Source organism: Barbus barbus (assembly GCF_936440315.1).
Source record: "Barbus barbus genome assembly, chromosome: 27".
Taxonomy (NCBI): domain Eukaryota; kingdom Metazoa; phylum Chordata; class Actinopteri; order Cypriniformes; family Cyprinidae; genus Barbus; species Barbus barbus.
In genome coordinates, this window is record NC_136755.1 from 13552029 (window position 1) to 13576732 (window position 24704).

Genomic DNA, 24704 nt, shown 5'->3' on the forward strand with positions numbered 1-24704 from the left:
TCTATCATTTATAAATCTCCATATGCTGGATGAAATGTCATTGTTCTTTTTATATTGTAGGACATTACAAATTATATGATTTAACAAGCACATTTACAAAACTGCTCACAAAAAAACAAACAAAAAAAAAAAACATGCAAAATGACCTTTAGAGGCATGGATCCATCTCAAAAATCCAGTGCTTTCTATAAATACCAGTCTCTCTCACAGTTGAGAAGAAACAGGTAATCAATAACGCAAGTAGTTATTGAACATCAGTCAGTTTCGGTGGAGATAGAGACTGGTGAGTTAGAGAAAGAGAGATGAATAAAGCATTGTTTAGATACATAAATAACAAACAATCCTCATAGCAGTGTTTAGGTGCCCAGGGTATACCAGCCTGCTCTCTGCTCTCAACCCTGCTGAGTAACAAGAGATCAGAGGAATCCAGAAGGGCTGACAGGCTCAGATCTGCAAAAAACAGAGCAACAGCTACAGGATCTCTGATGTATCGAACATAAAATAAAAGATTAAATAACTGAATATTAAAAAAATAAGTAGATTAATTAATAATAACAATAATAATGTTTATTTATTATTTTGGCCTTTAAATGAACAAGACAGTGGTGAACCAGGAAACTAATAGTGGGCGTTGTTTTAGACATGGGTTACTGCACATAAGCACCACAGTACAATGTATGCACATATACACTATCCCACCAAGCCACGACTATGGCAAAATTCAAATAGGCCAAGAAAGATAAACCCATAGTGGGTGGAACATCATGTGAATTCATACGAAACTGCTTCATGTGGTGTCGATAACGTATTTTACCAAGCAGGATACCCATGTTGATATAGTAGTGTTTCTGCCGCTCAGTGGATCGGTGCTAAAGGAGATAAAGAGGGAATGAGGGGCTCTTTGGAGTGATTCATGGGTAACCCTGCTGCGGGCAGATGACTGAGTGTCCAGTGTTATTTGCTGGGTCCTGCACAGCACACAGACATGTCTTGTGCCAATCAAATGCTCAGGGTGATAGAAACAGGTCCTGACAGAGCAGCACTGTTTTTCTTCCTGATCACTTACATATTGATTTTTGCATGCTGCCTTTGACACTCCTCCTTTCAGGGGCGTGTTTACAATGATGACCATTCATATTAGAGACCTCTGTTTATCTTTCACCTTTACACACAAACAAACTTGTAAATTCTCCTATCCAGACTGCCAGCTACATATCTGACATATCTGCAGAGACATTAGCAGCAACTGATGCCAACGATAACTTCTCTAATATATGTGACCCTGGACCACAAAACCAGTCATAAAGGTAAATTTTTCAAAATTGAGATTTATCATCTGAAACCTGAATAAATAAGTTTTTCATTGGTGTATGGTTTGTTATGGACAATATTTGACAGAGATACAACTATTTGAAAATCTGGAATCTGATGGTGCAAAAAAATCTAAATATTGAGAAAATCACCTTTAAAGTTGTCCAAATGAAGTTCTTAGCAATGTACTGTATATATATATATATATATATATATATATGTTAATATCTCATGTCATATTCATCTTTTGATGTCAAACCCAAATGTTTTCAGTCTACAGCAAAAATAAAGGAATTGGCACTGTATGTATGTATATATATATATATATATATATATATATATATATATACACACATGTAAATTAACAGCTTATGCCGCAATTGGCCGTATACTTTGTATACCTTGAGTCGTCGTGACACCCTGTACCGGAGTCGTGAAGCATTGATATACAGTACATATATATATATATGAAGAGTTTGGTTCCAAAACGCTATAAATCCATTTGGATTAATTTGAGTAAAAATGTGTTTTCTTTACCAAGAAAGTGGCAAGATGAAAACCACTATTTTCTGTTTCCAACTTTCACATAGCATATTTAGGTTATAATAACATAAAAAATTCAAATCCAGATTTTGATTCTGTTTGAACACCCCCCCCCCCCCCCCCCCCCAAAATGCAATAAATCCATAAAAGTATATATTTTTTTTTTGTGCTATACACTGTGCTATACACTGTAGGCTATATAACAAAAACATTAATGGCATTAATAAAAACACACTGACAAGCTACACGAAATCACATTCATAATCGAATGTGATTCATCTGCGATTATGAACGTGACATTGCTCCATCTGAAAGCACGTGATGGAGATCACAGAACCAGCTTTACTGACGAGATGCGCAGGACAATCACATGCGATTTATCGTGCAGCCCTATTTTTTGTTTGTTTGTTGAACACAAAGTACAAAGTAGATGAGGAAAACTAGAATGCAGGGTGTATTCAAAACGCCGCCATTACCGGTACTGTTTACAGTGCGAGGAATGGTGCGTTGTGATTGGCTGAGCGGATTTATCGCATTCTGCAGAGAAAGGAGACTGGCGTTTATCGCGGTTTGGAAAAAAAGGGAGAACACTTGACCGAATAACACGACAAATATCGCATTTTGCATAGAATTAAAAATAGACTTTTCAATGCCAACCAGATACAATACTGATTTTGGTGGAAACTATTTTAGGAACCAAACTCCTCACATATATACATATACACATATATATTTATATGACATTTGAAGTTCTATATATTTATATAGACATTTAATATATATATATATTAAAAAATCAACAATGGTTGTAATAATGCAAACGCATAAATCTAATGATTTATTCACATTAAAATGCTATCAATTAAAATTTGTACAACTCATTCCTTTTTTGGGCAAAAAAAAGTGCAGCATGAGAAGTTCACTGTTTAAATTTAAATTTGACAAAAATGTGATGTGATGACTGGACCCAACTTTTCAGCAATCAAACAGTAAAAATCCACTCTTCAGTATGCAGAACATCTTCCACAATCCCTCAGAGACCAAACTAACCTGGCGTTCCAACTGGTGCTCTGCAGCGATTGGCCGCTCTGGCAGTATTTGATGCTTCTTTTGTTCATTTTTGGGCATTTCCATTGGTTAATTGCCTGTGAAGTTCTGGTGCTGGGTCGTTTGTCCCTTTTTTATTTACTCTCCCTGAGGCTTCTAGAACATGCCAAGGTCAAACGACACCATCTCGTCTCTCTCCGTCTGCTCGCTCCTCACCCTCTGTTAATTGCCTGTTTAATTAAGGGCTCAGCAGTGACCCCATGCATGGTGGCAGTAAGGGGACAGAGAGAAGTGGGGTCTATCGATCGCCTCCTCTGGCCAGGAACAACCTTCCTTCAGCACTCCTTCGTTGACCCTCAGTGAGCATGTCTGAGAGGCAAACGTCCATCCATGCTTCATGACTCCAGTGCAGGGTGTCACGACGACTCAAGGTGTACACAAGTATAGGGTTGGACCCCAGCATAAGCGAGGATCTTGGCACCACAGAAATTGGGCTTCTCTAATTGGTCTACAGACATAAGCTGTTCATTTACATGCCAACTTATGCGGCTCATTGTTCAGAATCTACAGCCTCAAAAGAACTGAGCTATGGTCTCAAAGTCCCCAACGTTTTCACAGTGGTCCAATTAGTCACCATTCTGTTGAGAAAATACTGTTAACTTATTTTATTACATTTTTTTCCCAAAGCTAACAGTCTACAAAATAATGATATATATGTAACATTTTGTTAGCACTTGACCATTAGGTTAAATTTGTTAAAACTGCGATGTAGCACAAGCAGCAACAGATCTTTTTCTTCTGCACTGTGATACACATCCAAAACAAACAGACTACTGAAAAAGAAAAAAAAAACAAATGGTCGGGAGTTTTATGCATCAGTTGTTGATTGAATGGAGGCAGACTAAATCATTTAGCAGACTGATGTCTGAAATGATTGAAGACATCCAATATACTGTACTTCACATTATGACTTTTCAATAAAGAAATAAAAAATTATATATATATTGCAAAATATTTTCAAACAGGTTTCCAGAACGCTCTCCAGATAAAAAAACAGAAACAACCTAAAAATGACATCCTCCTCTACAAATTAAAATGGGATAGGAGAAAATAGTCTAGCATATTCTAAAAATTACACACTGCCTCATCTTGTGTCATTAGACTGCCACATTTATGTCCACAGCCCTGATGCAAAAAACTGTCCCTGTCCTAATCCAATAAGAATTTCTGAGAGCCTGTTACAGTACTTAATGGGTGTGAAAAGGAAATTGTGTGAACATGGAGACTAAGAGGCCCATAAAACCATTTTCATAAATGAACAGTACTCCGGTGCTCCCCAGACAAGGTTTGCGATGGACTGCGTTTTTATCGCAGTTTTTATCCCCTCTATTTGGTCCAAGCTCTGTGTGCATTATGTGCTGAATAATTGAATCAAGCTGTGATTTGGTTCTGTTCCATTGAACAAGTGCTGAGATGTTTCATGACTGTGGTTCTCCTGGCTTCTTCTCTCTCGTAAAACACCTACCCGCTGCCAACAGCACCACAACAAGCGTTCTCGCTGCTTAGCGATGAGAGCTATACTTCGGTTTCCCCAGCGATGCCTGAAAAACCAAACCGTTAGGGCACTCACCACTTAGAGGATCCTTCTGTGCCGGTTATCTCCAGAACGTCGTAGTCTTCTTCCAATTGAAAGTCAGAGAAGACCAAGGCGATGGTGTCTCCTGGTTCGGCCAGCACAGTCCAAGTACAGTCCGCATTGTTGTTGTACTCCTGGGGGTAATTTGGACTGGTGATGACACCACTTTGACCCCGTAGTGTGCCGCCACAGCCATCGTCCGCTGCGAAGAGGTGATACAAAAATACAGACACATGTAACTTCTTAAATCAGCTGAAAATAAGATAATATAAGATGCCATGGCACTCAATTTGGGGTCTTGAGGTTTCGGGCAACACTTGCAGGCCAGTGATGCAACACACTGTAACATGGGGGTAATTAATTGAGATCTTTGTAAAATTCTGTTCATTATTTGCAGTCAAAACCTGTTCTACTCTTTAAAACTGTGTTAAGGAGACGATTATATAACAAACAGGCACTTAAAGGCTGCTGTGGTAATTGAGCCCCCTGGCTCTCCCAACCTTCCTTAGTGAATCAAATGCAATCTCTCTATTTTTCACTCTCTTGATACTCAGTCTTTCTTCCTGACAGCGAGTCCGTGAGGTAAGGAAAAAGAGCCGAGCCAACTGAGGGTGAAGGCGAAGCAACAGACCCACTGACTTCCCTCCCCCAGTTTTTTTTTTTTTTTTCTATGCATCCCTCCCCTGAGAAAAGAAAGAAATCACAACTTTTTGACATGGAGAAAAGTTGAGTCTAGATACCTGACCTCCTTTACAAAAAGACTATTCCCCAACATCACCTAAAGAGGCATTGTCTCTAAGACGACGTACATAAAATGACTATAAAAAATTGTTAAGACAACCAGGCTGCATCTAAAAGCATTTTTGTGGTTGATAAGTTGGAAAAACTTGTTGGAGATCGTACAGGAAACTGGGGACTGCAAGATATCCATGGTGAGTTTTGGTAGAAATCATATAGAATCTGAGATGTTTTGCTGAGATGTCAAAGTTGGGTCATCTCAACAGACCTTAGTCAAGGAAGAATCATATTTAATATTTGACAGGAATGAAAACGAGGATGTGAGGAATAGAAGTACAGAGCTTTCAATGGACTGCACTGTTGTTTATCAACAAAAAAATTTCTGCTGACAAAATATATTTCCAAAAAACTTTCATACATTTCAGGATGTTTTATTAAATTATTGATGGAGAATATACAAATATGAGAAATATGAGAAATATTTATCATTCAAACTGTCAATGTTTCTTTTTTTTTTTTAAACTTAGATTTTTCTAATTTTATGGTAACATTTTTACTAATCTGATAATTTTTTAAGTTAAATGTACACTTCCATTCAAAAGTCTGGGGTCAGTAAATTTTTTTTTTTTTTTAAGAAGTCTCTTATGCTTATCAAGGTTGCATTTGATCAAAAATACAGTATTGTGAAATATTATAATTTAAAGTAACTGTTTTCTATTTGAATGTATTTTAAAATGTAATTTATTCCTGTGATGGCAAAGCAGTCTCTAGTGTCACATGACCCTTCAGAAATCACTCTAATATGCTGATTTGCTGCTCAAGAAACATTTCTTATTATTAATGTTACAAATTGTGCTGCTTATTTTTTGTGAAAACTGCAATACATTATTTTTTTCTGCATTCTTTGATGAATAGGAAGTTCAAAAGAACAGCATTCATTTGGAATTGAAATAAACATTTCATGCTTCAAAAGTTTTTTTACATGTGCTCACAAGCTTTTGAACTCCACTGTGCAGGAATAAAAAAACACACTTACAGTAAAAAGACATCCCTGCCCTGTAAAGCCTCTAGTTTGATAGCTACAGAAGAATTCTGAATTATGGGTGCACGCCAAGTGGATATGTTGCCTTCCAGGCAAGTAAAGGAGCAAAAGGCCTCTGTGTGAGCGAGTGAGTGACTCATAATGATAACTAGGAACCTCTCTGGGGTAAAAGAAGGGTAGAGGGGAAAAGAGAGTGATGGGAGATTTGTTTAGGAGGCGTTTGAGTTGGCGTTCGAGAGGGAGGAAGGAAATACAACGCGAGAGAAAAAGTGAGTCATCACACCTACCTACCGGGCAAAATTCTCTCTCTCCAGCCAAATAAACAAACTATGTCAGAGCGAGTGCAGTGTGTGCGTATATGCCTCACACAGGTGAAGGAGCTTGCTTGTCACTGATGGGTGATGAGTTCTTCTCTGACAGGCCAGCATGGGATTCATTAGTGGTGACTGGCTAATCGCATGATTTCTTTTCTGTGAGTGGAAAACGGTGGGAGGACCTGGGCCCTGTCAGTCTTCCATCGGATCTGTCACTCTTACATTTCCCCGGAGAGACACAGAGCATATGTGAGGAGCAGCCTCTGAGCGTTCTAGAACAGAGGGATGAAGAGAGGGAAAAAAAGCGCAACTGAGGCAGGGGAGGGAGGGCTTGGAGAGAGGACCGGCTATTGGTATTCCAGCCGAGAGTTTCCTTCACACTTCAGTAGAACACACCGATCACTGGCCTCAGCTCTGCTTCTCAGTTTGGTCGTTTGATCTTGTAGAGACTTTGTGACTTCATGTCTAAACTGCTAACATTTATAAAAGGCTTTGTAAGAAAATGATTTACCATTTGCAAAAACCTAAAAGCATCACTAAAATCTAGATGAACAGTTCATGAAGGAGATACCAGTGCTTACAAGTGCTGGCTTTAATGAGTACATATTTGCAAGGAACACATGACCAATCACAATTCATTATTTTAAATTTTTCTGAATAAATTATATTAATCAAAAGTGACAGTAAAGATGCTTAGAATGTTACAAAAGATTCATATTTCAAATAAATGCTGTTCTTTTGAACTTTCTATTCATCAAAGAATCCTAAAAATGTATCACAGTTTCCACAAAAATATTAAGCATAACATCAACTGCATTTATAATTGATAATAACAAGAAATACTTTTTGAGCACAAAATCCGAATATCCCTGAAGGATGGCAGTGAAGGCTGAAGTAATGACTGTTTTAAAAAAAATCAGCCAGCACATAAATAAATTTATATTTAAAGGGGTCATCGGATGCCCATTTTACACAAGTTGATATGATTCTTTAGGGTCTTAATGAAAAGTCTATAACATACTTTGGTTAAAATTTCTCAATGGTAGTGTAAAAAACACCTTCTTTACCCTGTCAAAATCAGCTCTGTTTTGTTAAATGCTATTGAGCTCTGCTGACTGTGCCCCTCTCTTCCGAGGAGTGACGAGCAGACCATAGATATGTGTAGATTCCCTATTCGACCGCTCCAGATACGTTGACACTTCAGCCATCTCGCATTCACCATAATAATCAATGAATATTCAAAGATATACAAGCGTACAGTCAATGAGCTCAAAGATTCGCAGACCGTTCCAAAAATGGCGGATTGCTAACGTATCGCAGCCCATAGAAACAGTCGTTAATGAGGCATCTATATATCTATGGAGCATACTAGACTTCAGCCGTGAAACTGGCTAACTAGCACATTATTAGGAAAGGCGATTTGCAAAGATTCATAAAAACCCTTATACTCACTTCTTCTGTAGATAAAGCTGGATCACGAATGATTCGCACGAACATAAACATTTAGGCAGATCGGGATCGGGGCATTCACTTCAAAATGAAAGTTACAAATCCTCTGCGTCTTCAGCGGCTCAGATGTTGGGAGTAAATGACGACTGCAATAGTCATTATTACATCCAACAACTAAACACCTCAATCGCTTAATCGGAGACATCTTGTCTTCCTCTGCACCGGAGTCGAACAGCTCTCAGCTCACTCAGGCCGGGTCTAAGGTAAGACGGTCTTGTCAATCAACTATCGTGGGGGGGGGCCTGTACAGAACTACGTCATTCTGACAGGAATCTCAGAACAGCCTGATTTGAGAAAGGGGATTTTAAAATAGGGATTAAAAAAAAAAACACTGGGTGGATTTTTATCATTATAGGATGGATGTGTACACACACTTCCAACACACGTTTATGTTCAAACAACTTGTAAAGTGAATTTTGCATCCGATGACCCCTTTAATATAACATTTTAAAGGGGTCATATGATGCTACATGCACTTTTACAAGTTGTTTGAACTGAAATGTGTGTGATATATATAATGATAAAATATCCCTATAATGATAAAAATCCACCCAGTGTTTTTTTTTTTTTTTTTATCTTAAATCTTTACCTTTTTCTCAAAACGAGCCATCTGTCTGTGTGACGTCACACGGTCGAAGGCCGCTTCCACGATAGTTTGATTGACAGTAGCATTTTAGCACAGACTGCACTGGTGTCTTACCTCAGGCCCGCCCTGAGTGAGCTGTCATCAGTTGTTTCTCCGTCGGAGCAGATGTAGACAAGAATGACTCCTAAGTGATTGAGGTGTTCTGTTGTTGGATGTAATAATGAACATAGCAGTAGTCCTTTACTCCCGTCATCCGAGCAGCTGAAGAGGATTACGTTTGGTTCTGAAAGGAAAGCGCCCTCGATCTACCTAAATGCATCTATGTTCTCACGAATCATTCGTGATCCAGCTTCACCTCCAGAAAAAGTGAGTACAAGGTTTTTTAAATGAATTTTTGCAAATCGCCTTTCCTAATAATGTGCTAATTAACAAGTTTCACGATGAATGCGGCTAAATTAACAGTAGTGATGGGTTGCTCTTGAACGATTCATTCATTTTGAACAAATCTTTAATGTGACTCGGAAAGAACGAGTCGTCTCGGGGAGTGATTTCCTGACAACTACTGTATGTGACAGAATTTTAGTTTAAATCAATCAGTTTTCTTAAGCTCAAGCAGACCTTTGAACTGCCCCAAGGAAGTCTCTTTAATATCAAAGTGACTTATTCAATTGGCTTGGATAAATGGATGATGTGTGATGCATAAAAACTAATACCCTACAAAAGATGGTCTGCTTGTGTTTCATGTCTCTTTGTACTGCCTTCCTTGGGCTCTGCGGCTGCCATGGTAACACAGCAGCGAGTGATGTGCAGCGGCACACTGAGACCTGAGAGCCAGCACTGATAGAGAAGAACAACAGGGAAAAGAAAAGGATTTTGGAGGAACAACAGATCCAACCAGTTCGTGAGATTTCAACTTCTTGGTTCTCTCTTATTTTCTTTTTGGAACGAGCATTCCTGTTCAGTGTGCCATAGAGGAGGGTGGCATGCCAACAGCCCGCCATTTTGACGCTTTGATTGCGGAATACTGAATCTATTCCCACAGTGTGAGTGAATGTGGGGGTTGAGAGGGCTGTGAGGGTACAGACCATGTGAACATGCTTAGATGCAGAGATCTAAACGTATATGTTCATCTGGGAAACTATTTATTAATGTAGGCTTATTAGATCAAATATTTATAATGTGCTCTATAGGAAATGGTAAATAAGTCAGACTTAATGCTGTGAAGAGGCCTGGAAGATAAGCAGTAATGAGGACAGAGAAGAAAGATGGCTTCTGGAGCCTTACTGACACTGTGTGACTCCTTTAAGGGAAATGACCCAACCTCCTGCCACCTTCTGGCCACCCATAATCAGAGCCAGAGACAAGACTGTCTGCTGTCGGTTACCACAGCCTTTGAGTTGCTGTTTTCTCTACTTGTGTACAGAGCAGAACGTCATTTGGTGTCAGTGGCATGGCTAATTAATTGGAAAACCATTCAAATTGAAGAGAGATAAAGCATGAAGGATGATAGAGGATACAAAAGTAGTTAAGGTTTCAGAAGAGCGGTTTAGTGTCATATAGGTTACTTCCTTTCTGACTTAGTCTATAAATATAAAATAGGTTTTTTTTGTTGTTTTTGTTTTTTTTGGCACCAGAAAATGGACAAACAAAAAGATAGCATTTCAAATTTAAAAGATAACATTTCAAACTTAAATTATAGCCTACTGAATGCAAGTATTAAACTTTTAGGCCTGGTTTCACAGAAAGGGCTTAGATTAAGCTAGGAATAGGTCATAGTTCAATTATTAAATGTTTAAGTTGTTAAGTTGTCATAAACATGCCCTAGGGACAAAAAACAAACAAAAAAAACAACTACTGATGTGCATCTTGAGATAAAACAATGGCACTTACAATAACACTTTAGTATAGGGACCAATTCTCACTATTAACTAGATTATTAGCATGCCTATTATTAACATATTGACTGTTTATTAGTATTTATAAAGCACATGTTCTGCATGACCATATTCTACATCCCTAATCCTACCCAATACCTAAATTTAACAACTACCTTACTAAATATTAATAAGCAACAAGTTGGCAGTTTATTAAGGGAAAAGCCGTAGTTAATGATTTATTAATAGCGAGAATTGGACCTTTAAAAAAAGTGTGACCGAACGTACATATTATAAGATGTCAGTGCAAGTTTCCTTCAGATAAAACAGCTCAGACAAGCATTTTTGCCTGGGACTAGGGCTCAAACCTTGACTGTGAAACCGGGGATTAAGGTTACTTCCCTTATGACTTTATTCTGATTACAGAAGTCTATACAGATGAGATGATAACTCTAGGATTCCTCTTGTTGTTGTGGACAGAAACAACATTTTAAAACAAAAAAGACAGCAAAAAAAAATAAAAATGAAATGGTTGCCACAAAATAATACAATATGCTAAATAAATTAAGATGAAGTCTAAAGGTTGATTTATAGTCTTTCATCAAACCTACGGCGTAGCCTGACATGCACCTCTCAAATCTATGCGGACCGCAATCGCCGTGAATGGTCTGCTGGAACCCCACCTTCAGGTCAAAAATAAATAAATATCTGCGATAGCGTCGCATTTCCTCATATGCATTTCTGCTTCCGACATAACTACAGTGAAAACAAAGATGGACTAACAAGTCAAGCTGCAACAAAAGTCGCCACCATCACTGCCGATATTTCACCAGCAACATTCCTGTGGACACTGCCTACTAGTGGTCTGCATGCGTAATTGTACGTCGTCATTGACAATGACGCAGAAGTATAAATGAAAACAAGAGTAGCATAAGTCTGAGGCATAACTATAAATCAGCCTTAACGTTACTTCACTTATGACTTTATTTTCATCATATAGGCTATAGATGAGATGACTTTATTCTTTGCCAGCTTTTTTAAATCAAAATGTTTGTTCAAAAATAAAATCTCTAAATGCATTACCCCTGCTGTACCTTTCTGCATGCTGGCTAAGAACCATCAGATTAACTGTACCAAGAACTGCAGTATGATTCAAATACGGCACACTTATGTCTCTTGTAATATTTTTCATAAATACTTTATTGTTAAAGTTAAGAAGGAACGAGCAGCTGGAGACATATGGCTGGATTGAGACTCGGTAAATCAATGAACTCCTAAGACCTGGCACATGAAAGTGGAGTGATGTGATAGAAAAAAAAAATAGATAAAACTGTACAGCATTGGCAAGTGGGGGTCTTCTTCTGGCATTGCGTAGCTGAGCATGTGTGTCTACGTGGGCTTCCTGTCCCCCAGCCCGGACACAGATGGCCCTGGTTCATACTGGCCTGCGAGAACACACTAACACCCGATCTGGAGACCACAGCAACTGTGCATTGCACTCACATATGTCTAATACATTATACATGCTATTATCTGTGGAGCACGTTTTCATTGTTTTATTAACTGCTAGACCTGTGTATGTTTTTATGAGAGTGTCATGAATATGTGAATATGTACAGTTCATTTATGCATATTTATGAGCCTTTGTGTATAACAGAATGGACATAAAATGTAAGCACGTCATGTCAATGGGGGTTCAACATTGTGTTAATATTTGGCCTCAAACTGTCAGCATGTTTTCAGTGTATCATGACCGAGAGCATTTGGATATCCCTTTTCCCCAGGCAACAGCTACCACGTGACCTCGCTGTCTCACAAAACGCGTTCATGTGGCTTTCACACGTCGGCAGGTATCACCTCGGGGTCACTACTGCGTCTCATCCAGGAAAAATAGAACTGTGCAGCCAACCTGCTACTAAACGCTGGGATATCTGTCAGCCCTGATAAAGACACTTGGAAATCTTTTCTCAAGTCTCTCTTGAGGAGGTTCAATCCCACCTGGCCCATTTGAAGCCCCTGGACTCACCTCGGCAGTACGGCAGGGGGAAGTCCCAGGCAGCAGTGCCGGAGGAAGTGGCCAGACAGGAGAGCACTGTGTGGCCCTCCAGCACATAACCCTGGTTGCAGCTGTAGCGGATCTTATCCCCAATGTTGAAAGTAGAGCCCTGCTGCATGCCGTTCAGGAGCTGGCCTGGATTCCCACAGGTGTAGCTTGGAAGGGCTGGAATGGGACAGAAACAAAATGTTTTAACTGTAACTGTTTTGTATATAATAAACTGAGATAGAGTGTATGAGGTATTTAATGTATGAGGTATTCCTGTAAAATTAAGTCTAAACTGAAATAAACTGCATTTTAAAATAGGCTACAACCGTTTTTACCGTATTCTATATCTCGGTGAGCCTAAAAGACTTCTTTCAGACACATTTTTCCTCTTTACAAAAGCCTACAATATAGACGTAGGGTTCCAATTTGCAGTAATAGCCTGAAATTATACAGTAGGCTTTATCTATAATGTAACTTCATAATACCTATAAAATCACAGCATTACTTTGTACATACTATAATATTCAACCCATTTACAGTACTTCAACCCATCAGAAGTCTTTGTGACTCACAATTTCATTGACATTTGTCAAGATTTAACATTATGTACATGATAAATGGATGCTAGACATTATGGCAACACAGCACATTAAAGTCTAAGGCAAGTTAGTTTACTACGAAAAATTTAAATTTTTATATTTCAAAAATGTCAAACGACCAGTTGGACAACAATTAGAATTTTTGTTCTTCTGCTCAGAAGGCTTAATAAAATATATAAATATATATATAGAATAACCAACAGACAGACAGGATGAATGCATAGAACGATAGACAGAGTTCTATATTCCAGCTCTTCTATACAATACCAGCGGCTGGTTTTCTACTGATCTGTTTTTTGATTGGAAAAGTCATGCTAATGTAATTCAGTTTGCGGGTACAGATTTACAAAATACCCATACTGGAAGATAAGCTCTGCTGGCAATGGCCTGTTAGCAGGAATAGTACACTACTGTCTTAGTAGTGCTGGCTATGGAGAGACAGCTAGTGAGAGAGAGAGGTGGGCTGACTGCTGATTACATCAGCGCTGATTAGGAGAGCAGTTTCGTCACTGCACATGTGAGAGCATGTGAGAACACCTCGTTTGATGCACACACACACACACACACACACACACATATTTATCAGCATGCATATTAATGAACAGTTACACAGGTGTGAGAAATATACTTTTGAGACTGTGTGATTTTAACCAGGACTGAGTTGAGTGCTCCCTTAACCGTTAATTAACTTGATTGAACGATTGGCATGAGTATGAGCCAGAATGCTAACCAGATTCTCCAGCTGCTGGTCCGGCAGAACTGTTCAAAAGAATAAAAACCATCTATTTTCTCATTCTGATTTTGCATATACATAAATCATAAATGCATAACGGATCTGTTTCTTAAAGTCTCCCAAGGCCAGTAGGGATTTCTGTTTAAGTATACTGCACAGCCTCTGGATGTTCCCTCAAACGCCATTCTTCCTGTGGCCGCGCTGCATTTGTCATCTCTAGTCTATAACTCACAGGACTGACTGTACCACCCTTGCAGTTTGACTGCTTTAACCATTTTAAGGGTCGCTATATCCTGCCCGAGTGCTGAAACGGCAAGAGATGCTTCTCGCGTTACGTCTGCATCTATGGCCCTCCTTCTATTTCTCTTTCTCTGTCTCTATTTCCACTGAACCAGAAAGAGAGAGAGAGAGAGAGAGAGAGAGAGAGAGAGAGATTGGGGAACAAAAGAATAAACACTATTCTAGTAAGCTGGTGAAGAATAGGAGTTCTAATATTTCCATCACTTTTTTCCCCTTTCTTAACAAATTCCATTTGAGAACCACTGTCACGATTAAAACAAAGTCTGGTGTGCTTCATAACTCATTCCAGTCAGAGTCACTCACTTGGACAGGTAAGCATCATCTGAACAACATGTAAAGAAGCAGTTGCAGATAAATAGATAAATAAGATTAAAAATGTAAATAATTATGGCCAATAAATGTTTATATATTTCTTAAAAGTGCTCAGTACAGCAACCTGATAAAAAAAAATCTGTCTGCGATCAAGAGACGAGTATAAATGAAACAGCAAGGTCAAGAAATGAAGTTTGCGTGTGTTCACAACGATCGTGACACTCATAAACTGCTTATCATGCAATATTTCCACAACAGATTCAAGAGAACTGATTTTATGCTGATAAGGATTGATTTGTTTTAAATAACTGAAGCAGCAGCAGGCGTAAATAAGTAATTTGCAACAGCGAGAGAGCAACACCACATACAAATCACTAATGAAAACATATAGTTACCTAGAAAGCAAGTCTGTCTGTGACTTTAGCACATATAGGTTATGTTATGAAAGTTGCATGTCCACGCACATAAAAGTGAATATGAAAGCTCTGCCGCAATCCGCTCTGACACACCTACCACTCTCTACAGTTTATACTTTAAAAGTGACATTGTGAAATTGATCCCAACACGCTAGCACATTAGCTCAATAAGCAGTTTCCGCTTTGTTGAGCAACGATTCAATCAATGCCTTTCTGAGCGTGCACAATTACCAGGCAACTGCAGTGAACACTCATCACCCCCCTGCAAGACATGCAATCTTTTGCAAATCCCACAATTCCTTCTACATAGGAGAAGAGTATTAGCGGGTTCCCACTAAAACGCAATGACACCCATGCATGAGTTCCAGCTTAAAAGGAGACTGTTGAGCTCTGCATGAAAAAAAAAAAAATAGACTTTGAATCAAATGTGTGCATGTCCCCTTGGTTTTTCATGCTTTCTGGGGGACGTTTGTGCACAAAAATATGAAGTTAAAATGTTTGTTCAAAAAATTGTCCTCACTCATTTTTTCCAACCTTGTATGACTTACTCTCTTCAGTCAAATAAATCAGACTTTAGTGTTTTTTTTGTCTGTTTGTTTGTTTTTTTTGGTTCATACAATGAAATTGAATGGGGTTCAGTGTTATTTGACATTCACGATATCTTCTTTTTTTCCTCACAGATGTCAGTCAGCCATACGGGTCTGAGGTACAATCTATTTCTTCTTTCTTAGATCAGACTAAAAACAAAGACATTACGAAACTGCATATTTTTGTCAAAGACATAAATGTGTATTTTTGTTTATGCCCCAGAGTAATAGCTGTTAAAATTAAGCATCAAAATGCAATTTTGTTCAAATGATTATATAAATAGACCCAACAGTGGGACTTTTTAAAGAGTTTAATAATTTTTCAGTTGAAGATAAACCTACAGGGATTACATGCTCTTTCGTCCTATAACCACCCAAAAATAAAAAATACAAATAAATCTGCCAAAAATCTCTTAAAATAACTACTGTAATATATATAGCAAACAAATTAAATGCTAGTAAAATGTTTACTTTAACATTTCAAATAACTTGAAAAAATTGTCAGTTATATTATATTATACTTTTTTTTATTATATTATATTATTTTATCATATCATAGCATATCATATTATATTATATTATATTATACGACAGGGGTGTTGAATGCTTGAAACTGATTGGCTGATGAAAGTTCTAAGGTGTGCAATTATTTAAGGCTTTCACGCGCAGCCAAAGTAGTTCCAGGCAGGTCTTGACCGCATTACAGTTCCATAAGATTTCTGTTATTTCAAAGGTCCTTACATCACCTGAACAATGAGGTGTGGTAACCGTAGAAGCGGTCCGTTGAATTATTAGAAAATAAAGCACACCTGAGGTGGATCACTACTTGTGATATCAATGTTTTTTGTCAATTACCAACGTTTCTGCATCAAATGCTGTTCATAATGTTCAACAAATGTTAAGTCAATAGTAGGTTCTAGTGTTGTCACGGTACCAAAATTTCTATATTCGGTATCGATACCAGTGAAAATCCACCGTTCTCGGTACCAAAGAAAAACACAAAAACATGCCAATTAAAAAACACACTATATTTATTAATAAAGTCAAACAAAAAGAAAATGTACAAAATCGATACCATTCTTTATACTTATTTAAAATTGTGTTTCAAGTTTTTCCACAAGTAATAAAAGTATGAAAAACTGTAAACAAGTTTCACCCAAATTTAATTTGTCTTTTAATTAATCATATTTAAACATTTTATTTTTTGGTAAATAAAGGGGCTTTACTATTAAAATTAAAACGTGGAAGAAATATTGTGAGATTATTTCTTAAAAATAAAGTTTTATTAATTTAATACTACTACTAACAGTAGTAGTAGTAGTAGTATCACATACATTCTACTAAATAATAGTAATATATTTCTGGCACAATGTCTTAAGCAAAAACAAACTTTTATTTTGAATCGTGAATACCTTAAAATTGACGCTGGTTTTACTCAAATGAAATGGTAAAATGCTCGTGAAGTGACTCTCAGAACAGTTCTGGAGATATTGTTTATGTATTTATGTCCTCAATGAGACGGCAGATGCTGAAATCACTGCGAGCATCACATGCGCTTCAGTCTACGTGGTAAATAAAACCGTGCGTCTCTGCCAGTCATTCATTCACACAGAGATAGAATATGCAGGATTCGTATTTGAATAGACTTTTGTGGCTTAATATATACAGATACTAGTCCATATGGTGATTTGATTTAAGTGTAATGACCTACTTTTAATTAATTAATCTACACTTTGACAAATTCCGTGACATTCCATGTTAAATTCCGTTTTTATTACTGGATTCCGAGATTCCGTCCACGTTTTCTGCATCGCGGAAATCATAGGGCCGTACGCGTCAAGAACCGGGTTCTCTGTACCACCAGTACTTGAAAAAGCCTGGTACTGTGACGTTTTCATTTTTTTTGTACTTGGTAGAGAGGTACCTGGTCTTTTGACAACACTAGTAGGTTCTACAGTCAGAATTTTGTTTTGTGCAAGCCATTATGACATCCGAATGAGTCAGTGGATTCACACTTAATCCCAAGGAGTGTGTGTGAAAGTCAACAATGCTCCAGCTTCAATGAGTGTTTCTCTCTCTCTCTGTACCCCGAGTCATAAGGGCTCTGGTCTCTTTGCGTTTCATCTGGATCTAGTTTATTTCTATTTTCTTATTAGCTTGAGTCAGGAGAAAAGCAGACACAGAGGTAGGGTGAAGATTAGCTTAATAAATGCACAATTTATGTTCTCAAACCACTGGGGGTTGAAGGTGTCAGTCTCATGTTGAATGATCAGTAACATTATGTGCTCATAATTGGCTCAGCATCAGCCCAGAGGAAACCTGCTTTGATTCTTCATTCTGGGTGGTTGTTATTTATATATATATATATATATATATATATATATCATCTCTGAGCTGGCAAGATGTGCCATAAACAGCAGGATTTCAGAGCCAATTAATTGGTAGTATGGCCAGCTCATAATCACATTTGGTTGTGGAAATATTCATACACACGCACAAACACGCAGACAGTATAATTATGATTATGATAACTGTTTTAGAACAAGAAATTAACTCATAAATTGGAGTGAACCTAGATTTCTTCCTAAGAGAATACACACAAGGCTGTTAGTGACAACCTGTTGCTGCAGTGACTCTAGATGGACAAACCAAAGCCCTTGAAATATTAATAAGCACTCAGATAGACCCCAAAATTCAAGACTGTGTAATCCATTGGGCCCCTTAGAGCTTGTGGAGCAAAATACTTCAAAAATTTGTCCGTCAGAAAATGACAAGAAAAGTGAAAGAACAAGAGGCATGAAGAGCAGACAATTTCAGCCCTTGGGGGTCACAGCCTCTCACTCAGTATGAGATGTTGCAGTTTGACATTTCTTATTTTAAGAATGCAGGGTGACAAGTTCAAATCTTGGTCGATTGATCATTTTGGTTAAAGCAAACTGTTAGAAAATGTATATTAGTAACTGTGTTATTTTGTGATTTAGACGACATTCAGAAAAGACCATGCTTCCAATAAAAATAAAATACAATATTGTTAGCATACATTATATAAAATAATATATTTGATGAAATATACACTTCTGTTCAAAAGTTCAGGGTCAGTAAGACTTTTAAAAATGTTTTCAGCTTCTTATGCTCTTATCTTCTTTGATTACTTTTATGTAATCCAGTGGTTCTCAAAGTGTGGTACGCGTCCCACTAGTGGTATGTGAGTTTCCTCTAGTGGTACGCAGAGGAATCTCTGAATTAAATATAAATTAGGCCGCGTGTTCACCAAAGCATTTTTTTTTGTTGTTGTTTTTTTTTAAATGGGAGCGTCTTTTTCATGCTGAGCACTTGGGTGTTTTTTTCTCGGTGCTGAGAGTTGAAGAATGTTCATCTTTGGGTAAAACTTAGCGCTCATCACTGTCAATTTTTAGCGAGCTAACCAATCATAGTGGAGGAGGGGCGGGACTAATACCGTCACACCCTGCTTGTACTACGACTGAACAACAATGGAGAAGTTAATATTGCTTGTCTCAGAATATTTATGTTTTTACCACATGGAATTGCCGGAGTACCATAATATTGGTATGAAAAATAATGCTTGGAGAAACATTTCATTCACGATGTGTCTGCCATATTACTTCAGCGGATATTCCATATCATAGCAGCCACAGCATCTCAACTGAAAAAATATATTTTAATTTAATAATTAAGTTTTTTATTTACCTGGAAGTAAGCATAGTACAGTGTTAATGCTCAAACTGTGTATTTACAATGTTTTAATTGGCTGACAATAATAAATATTCTTATTAGGAATAAAACAGTTTTTTTTTTTAACTGTGCATAGTGCTATACTGTATTGTAATTGTAATGTTTGTCATAACGGTGGTACTTGGAAAGCCAAATATTTTCTGAGGTGATACTTGGTGTAAAAAGTTTGAGAACCACTGATGTAATCAAAACAGTGATATTGTGAAATATAATTGGATTTTTCCGTCTTTCGGATGAGACGTTAAACCGAGGTCCTGACTCTCTGTGGTCATTAAAAATCCCATGGCACTTCTCGTAAAGAGTAGGGGTGTAGAGCTGGATAAATTCCCTCTACTGGCCCTTGTCTATCATGGCCTCCTAATAATCCCCATCCACTTGATTGGCTCTATCTCTCTCTCCTCTCCACCTGTAGCTGGTGTGTGGTGAGCGCACTGGCGCCGTTGTGCTGTGGCTGCCGTCGCATCATCCAAGTGGATACTGCACACTGGTGGTGGTTGAGGAGAGACCCCCACATGATTGTAAAGCGCTTTGGGTGTACAGCAATACACAATAAAGCGCTATATAAATGCATCATTCATTCATTCATTCATAATTGGATTTTTTTTATTTATTTTTTTTTATTGTAACTTAAAATGCAATTTATTCCTGTGATGGCACATTTTTAGGAACCACTACTCCAGTTTTCAGTGTCACATGACCCTTAATCCTTAATATTTGTGTGTAAACCGATATTCTTTTTCTAGAATATTATTATTATTATTTTTATTTTTAAATAAAGTTCAAAATACATATTTTGTTGCAAAGCTGGAGAATTGTAGAGAAAGGTTGAGTTTCGTGGGTCAGAAAACCTTAAAAAAAAAAAAAAAAAATTCAAATAGCACCTACATCACCACATGTTGTTCGGGAGGGTTTCAAGAAAAATTCTCCTCACTCATCCAAAAACAATCTCCAGCATATTCAGTTATCAGACACGACTGGAACTTCAAATGGGATTGGCTTCTATGGTCAGATGAAACTAAAAAAATGGCTTTTTAGCAGCAAACACTCAAGATGGGTTTGGAGAACACAGGGATAAAAAGTACCTCATGTGTACAATGAAATATAGTGAGGTGAACTGAAGAGAAGAAGCACCGTCATGGAGCTGTGAATCTGAATCTGAAGGATCTGGAGAGATTCTGGATGAAGGAATGGTCTCTGATCTCTTGTCAGGTGTTCTCTAACCTCATCAGGCATTATAAGAGAAAATTTAGAGCTGTTAAACTGGCAAATTGAGGTTTCAAAAAGTATTGAATAAAAGGGTGCCGTTAAATGTGAATTAGAGAAAAACATTTATTTCATAATGATATTTCCTCCCATTTTAAATTCTTATTCTCCAATGAAAGGTTAGATTTTTGTGAATTTTTTTAATAAAAGTTCAAAAGGATTAACAATGCAGATTAATTTTCACAATTCTGACCACGTCTGTATATTATATAAAATAATGGCTATTTTAAAATTCAATAGGGCTGTCACGATTCGTCGATTTTAGTCGACTAGTCGATTTTTAAAAATCGACGACTTCATTTTGCTCGCGCCGACTAACCGGCCAAATACCGGAAGTGGCGCATTTCACGGGCGAGAATCCATAAAACACATTATTGGACTATTTTCCAAGGCTGTATGATATATTAAACACATTTAAAAATCATAATTAATAGGGGTGTGACAAGACACTTATCCCACAATATGAGATGAGACACGAGACTGGGTTCACGAGAACGAGACAAGATGAGATTTTTAAGCTTAAAAAAAAAAAAAAAAATCCTCAATGACAAAATGTACAGGGAAAAATAGTATATTATTCATCTGAAAAACACAAAATGCAAAAAACGTAGGTGCATTTTGAAATCAACTTATACTTTATGAAATTCTATTTTAATGAATTATATGTAGTAATAAACAACATGTAAACTAGAGCTGCACGATTCTGGATAAATTGATTCTCTCACAAAATAACGTAATTTACTAGTTGTTCTGACAAAATGTTCATTGCTTAAGTCTTTTAAAAATATATATATTCATTTGAACAAAATAAAAAAAGGAGTCAGTGTCTCACTTCATAAAGACTTGTTTCTCTATTGGAATCTCCTGAATGAATGATTCAATGACAAAGACATTTTTAAACGGGTTGTCGCCGCCTCCTGGTGGAAGATAAGCATTACAATACAAGTGTTTATACCCAAACTATAAACTTTTATCTTTTAACTGTTATTTAAATGTCTGTAAGTTGTAACACAGAAATAATGATGTGTGGTTGAAAAGGCTGTTTGTGTTGCTCTTTCTGGATCAGCAGCAGCATGAATGCAGATTTGAATGTCTGTTTCGATCTCGCGAGACACATTGGATCTCGTGCCACGAGATCTCGTCTCATCCCTAATAATTAAGCATAATTGTGAATTCACAAACGCTATGATTTAATTAATAATATGCGATGCAGTTCTAACACAGTATATGTGCTTTAATTATTTTAGATGTGTGTAGGTTAAGTACGTGTGATACACAGCTGCTCCGTTCACAGTAGTTACACAGAAACTTATCATTTACATGTGAACTCCATCTCTGCATGATGTTGTGAGTTTGGGTTTATTATAACGCTCATCTGGGAACGCAACGTGTGCCATTCGGATTTGTAAGGTAAATCATTTATAAATCTACACAAACACAGGAGAATACATCGCGATTTCAAAATAAAAGCACGTTTGATGTCCACATATTCATTTAATCACAGCGGCTATAGCATTTCTGTCCTAAAGAAATGGCCAAGTGTTAAAGATTAAGTGGCTATTTGTATTAAATGCTGCTTGGTCAATATTAAACAAGGATTAGAATTCTTTTTTTTTTTTTTTTTTCAGAAATACTGCACATTTACATTTTTCACCTAAATAAAATTCTGGTAAATAATATTTCTGGTAAATACTCCTTTAAAAAGTGTTTTTTGATTATAATTGTATTATTAGTAGACTAGAACACGTGGATATGTTGTCATTCTTACACTATAATACTGAACTTTGATTTCTGTGATTTGGACTATGAGATGGACACTGGCTTCTTGCACTCTGTTGCACTTTACTTTTGCTTAAAAAAAGGATTTCATAGAAATTTAGATTTCATTTGGTTTAATAAAATATTCTTAAGTAAAATTGTTTATTTTTTTGTGGGAAACTGATCGTTTAGATTAATCGATAAATTAGTTGATAGATTAATCAAAATAAAAATAGTCGTTAGTGGCAGCCCTAAAATTAATCTGTTAATGATGCTGCTCAACAGACAACAAAAAGTGACTGCGTAGGCTAAAACAACAATAAATAAATGAAGACATATAATAGGAATTACGTGATCGCTAACTGCACATCTTTCAGAACTAAGACTAAAGTGACACCAAGTTTGCCTCATTTTATATAAATACTAACAGAATTAAAAATCGAATTTAGTGAGAAATTTTAGTGCGCTAAGTAGGGATGGGTACCGAAACTATCGGTCTCGGGGCTAAATTATGAAAGACCGGAGTATTGATAAGCGCTGACGTTATCGGTACTTCTGTCGGTATTGGAGAAATTAAGAAAACACACATACATTTATTGTTGCTCTCTCTCTCTCTCTCTCTCTCTCTCTCTCTATATATATATATATATATAATGTCGCCAGCTGTTTTTATGTGCAATAATATTCAAACATTTGTCTATGATGCATTTTTGCTATGCGCAATTCAGAAGCCAGATCGCGCTCACGCGGAGCTTCAGCACACGCAACATGAAAGTCCTGTTTAATTATGATAGAAGAGAGAACCAACTATTCAAACATCTGCTCACACTTTAGGCCTGTGGCTGTTATATTAAGCTAAGTATTTTTTTTTTTTTTTCGATTTTGGCTTCCAAGGATTATAGCCGCATTTCTTCTAGCACAACTCCCTACACACACAATGTGTCAAAATGGCCGGTTATGAGAGTCTTCACTTTTATGTTTTAAGTGGACGAGAACAGTTGGGAGAAAATCCGATGCGTGTCAGTATATTGTCTTAAAGTGTCAGACTGGAGCTTGAGCCATCAATGTTAATCAAAGAACAAAATGCAAAGAGAAAATCACCCACAGCTCTTAATCTGAACAACGTTATAGCTTTAATAAGCATAAATCTATCAGTACATACAGTGAAAACTATGCAGTGCTCATTTACATTTGATTACTTTTGTAACTATTACTTACCTGAACATTAATATTAGTAGACCTTCATGGAAAAATTAAAGCACTGTTTATTTCATTTCGTTTGTGTGTTTGTTTTATTGTATTTGTCAGTTTGTTTTACTTTGTTTCTTTGTTCATGTTGTTACTGTATCTTATCTTATGTATATAAAACACTAAAAATACCTGCACACTGGTGCATTTACAAATTGTTGAAGTGCAGGCATTTTTAGTGTTTTATATACATAAGATAAGATACTGTAAGAATATGAACAAAGAAACAAAGTAAAACAAAAAGTACAGATAAGAATACCGTTGAAGTACCGGATCGATAAGCAGTATCGGTAAGAGTAGTAATACCGTTAAAACCTTAACGATACCCATCCCTAGCGCTAAGATTAAAGGTGCCATAGAATGAAAAACTGTCTTTACCCTGGCATATTTAAATAATAACAGTTCTGTACATGGCAATGACATACAGTGAGCCTCAAACACCATAGTTTCCTCCTTCATATGTAAATCTCGTGATTAAAACAGGCGAATCAGAACATAACACCGACTGTGACGCAACAGTCGGGATCACTACGCCCCCAACATTTGCATAAACCCGCCCTTGTTCTAAGCCGGCCGAACCATCAGAAGCTCTGCAGGTATTGTAAATAAACAAGCGCGGACAACAGCGAAAATAACAAAATAAATGTTATGTTCCAGGCCGTGCAGGGGGTGTGAAGTGCAGGGATGGGTTGGTGTCTGTATTCAGAAAGGCACAGAAAGCAAATAACGCGAGCCACTAAAGGGACATGGTTAGCTCCTTGCTAGCGGTAGCCTGTTACAGTACATAAGATTTCACTCTCAGTAAGGAGAGATGAGGATGATGGCGAATGACTTACAGATCCTGAGCACCACTGACAAGCATCTGATCTTGTGAAATGTGTGGTAAGTACTGTTGCTCCATAATGTAAACATAGTTTGTGTGATCGCGTCTCTTAAAAGTGAACTATAACGCGATCGATGGATCGTTCAAAAGCAGTTTCAATGCCTCGCATATTAATAACGGCTCCCTGATGCCCGCGTTTTATAATACAGTATAATTACCCGACGATATAACTGCGAGAGAAAGTATTTAAATATATATTTTCCTCCCT

The 24704-nt window shown here is 37.2% G+C and overlaps 1 protein-coding gene across 1 annotated transcript in view; it reads right to left on the reverse strand.

Annotated features, from left to right (window-relative positions):
- Window positions 1-24704, reverse strand: part of LOC306847270 (CUB and sushi domain-containing protein 2-like) — a gene marked incomplete at its 5' end in the record, with an annotated part of 308039 nt that overhangs the window by 204524 nt on the left and 78811 nt on the right. Inside the window, 2 exons of the mRNA XM_079381119.1 lie at window positions 4532-4739; window positions 12627-12821. Of these exons, the coding sequence (XP_079237245.1) occupies window positions 4532-4739; window positions 12627-12821 (403 nt within the window). The remainder of the gene's footprint in view (window positions 1-4531; window positions 4740-12626; window positions 12822-24704) is intronic.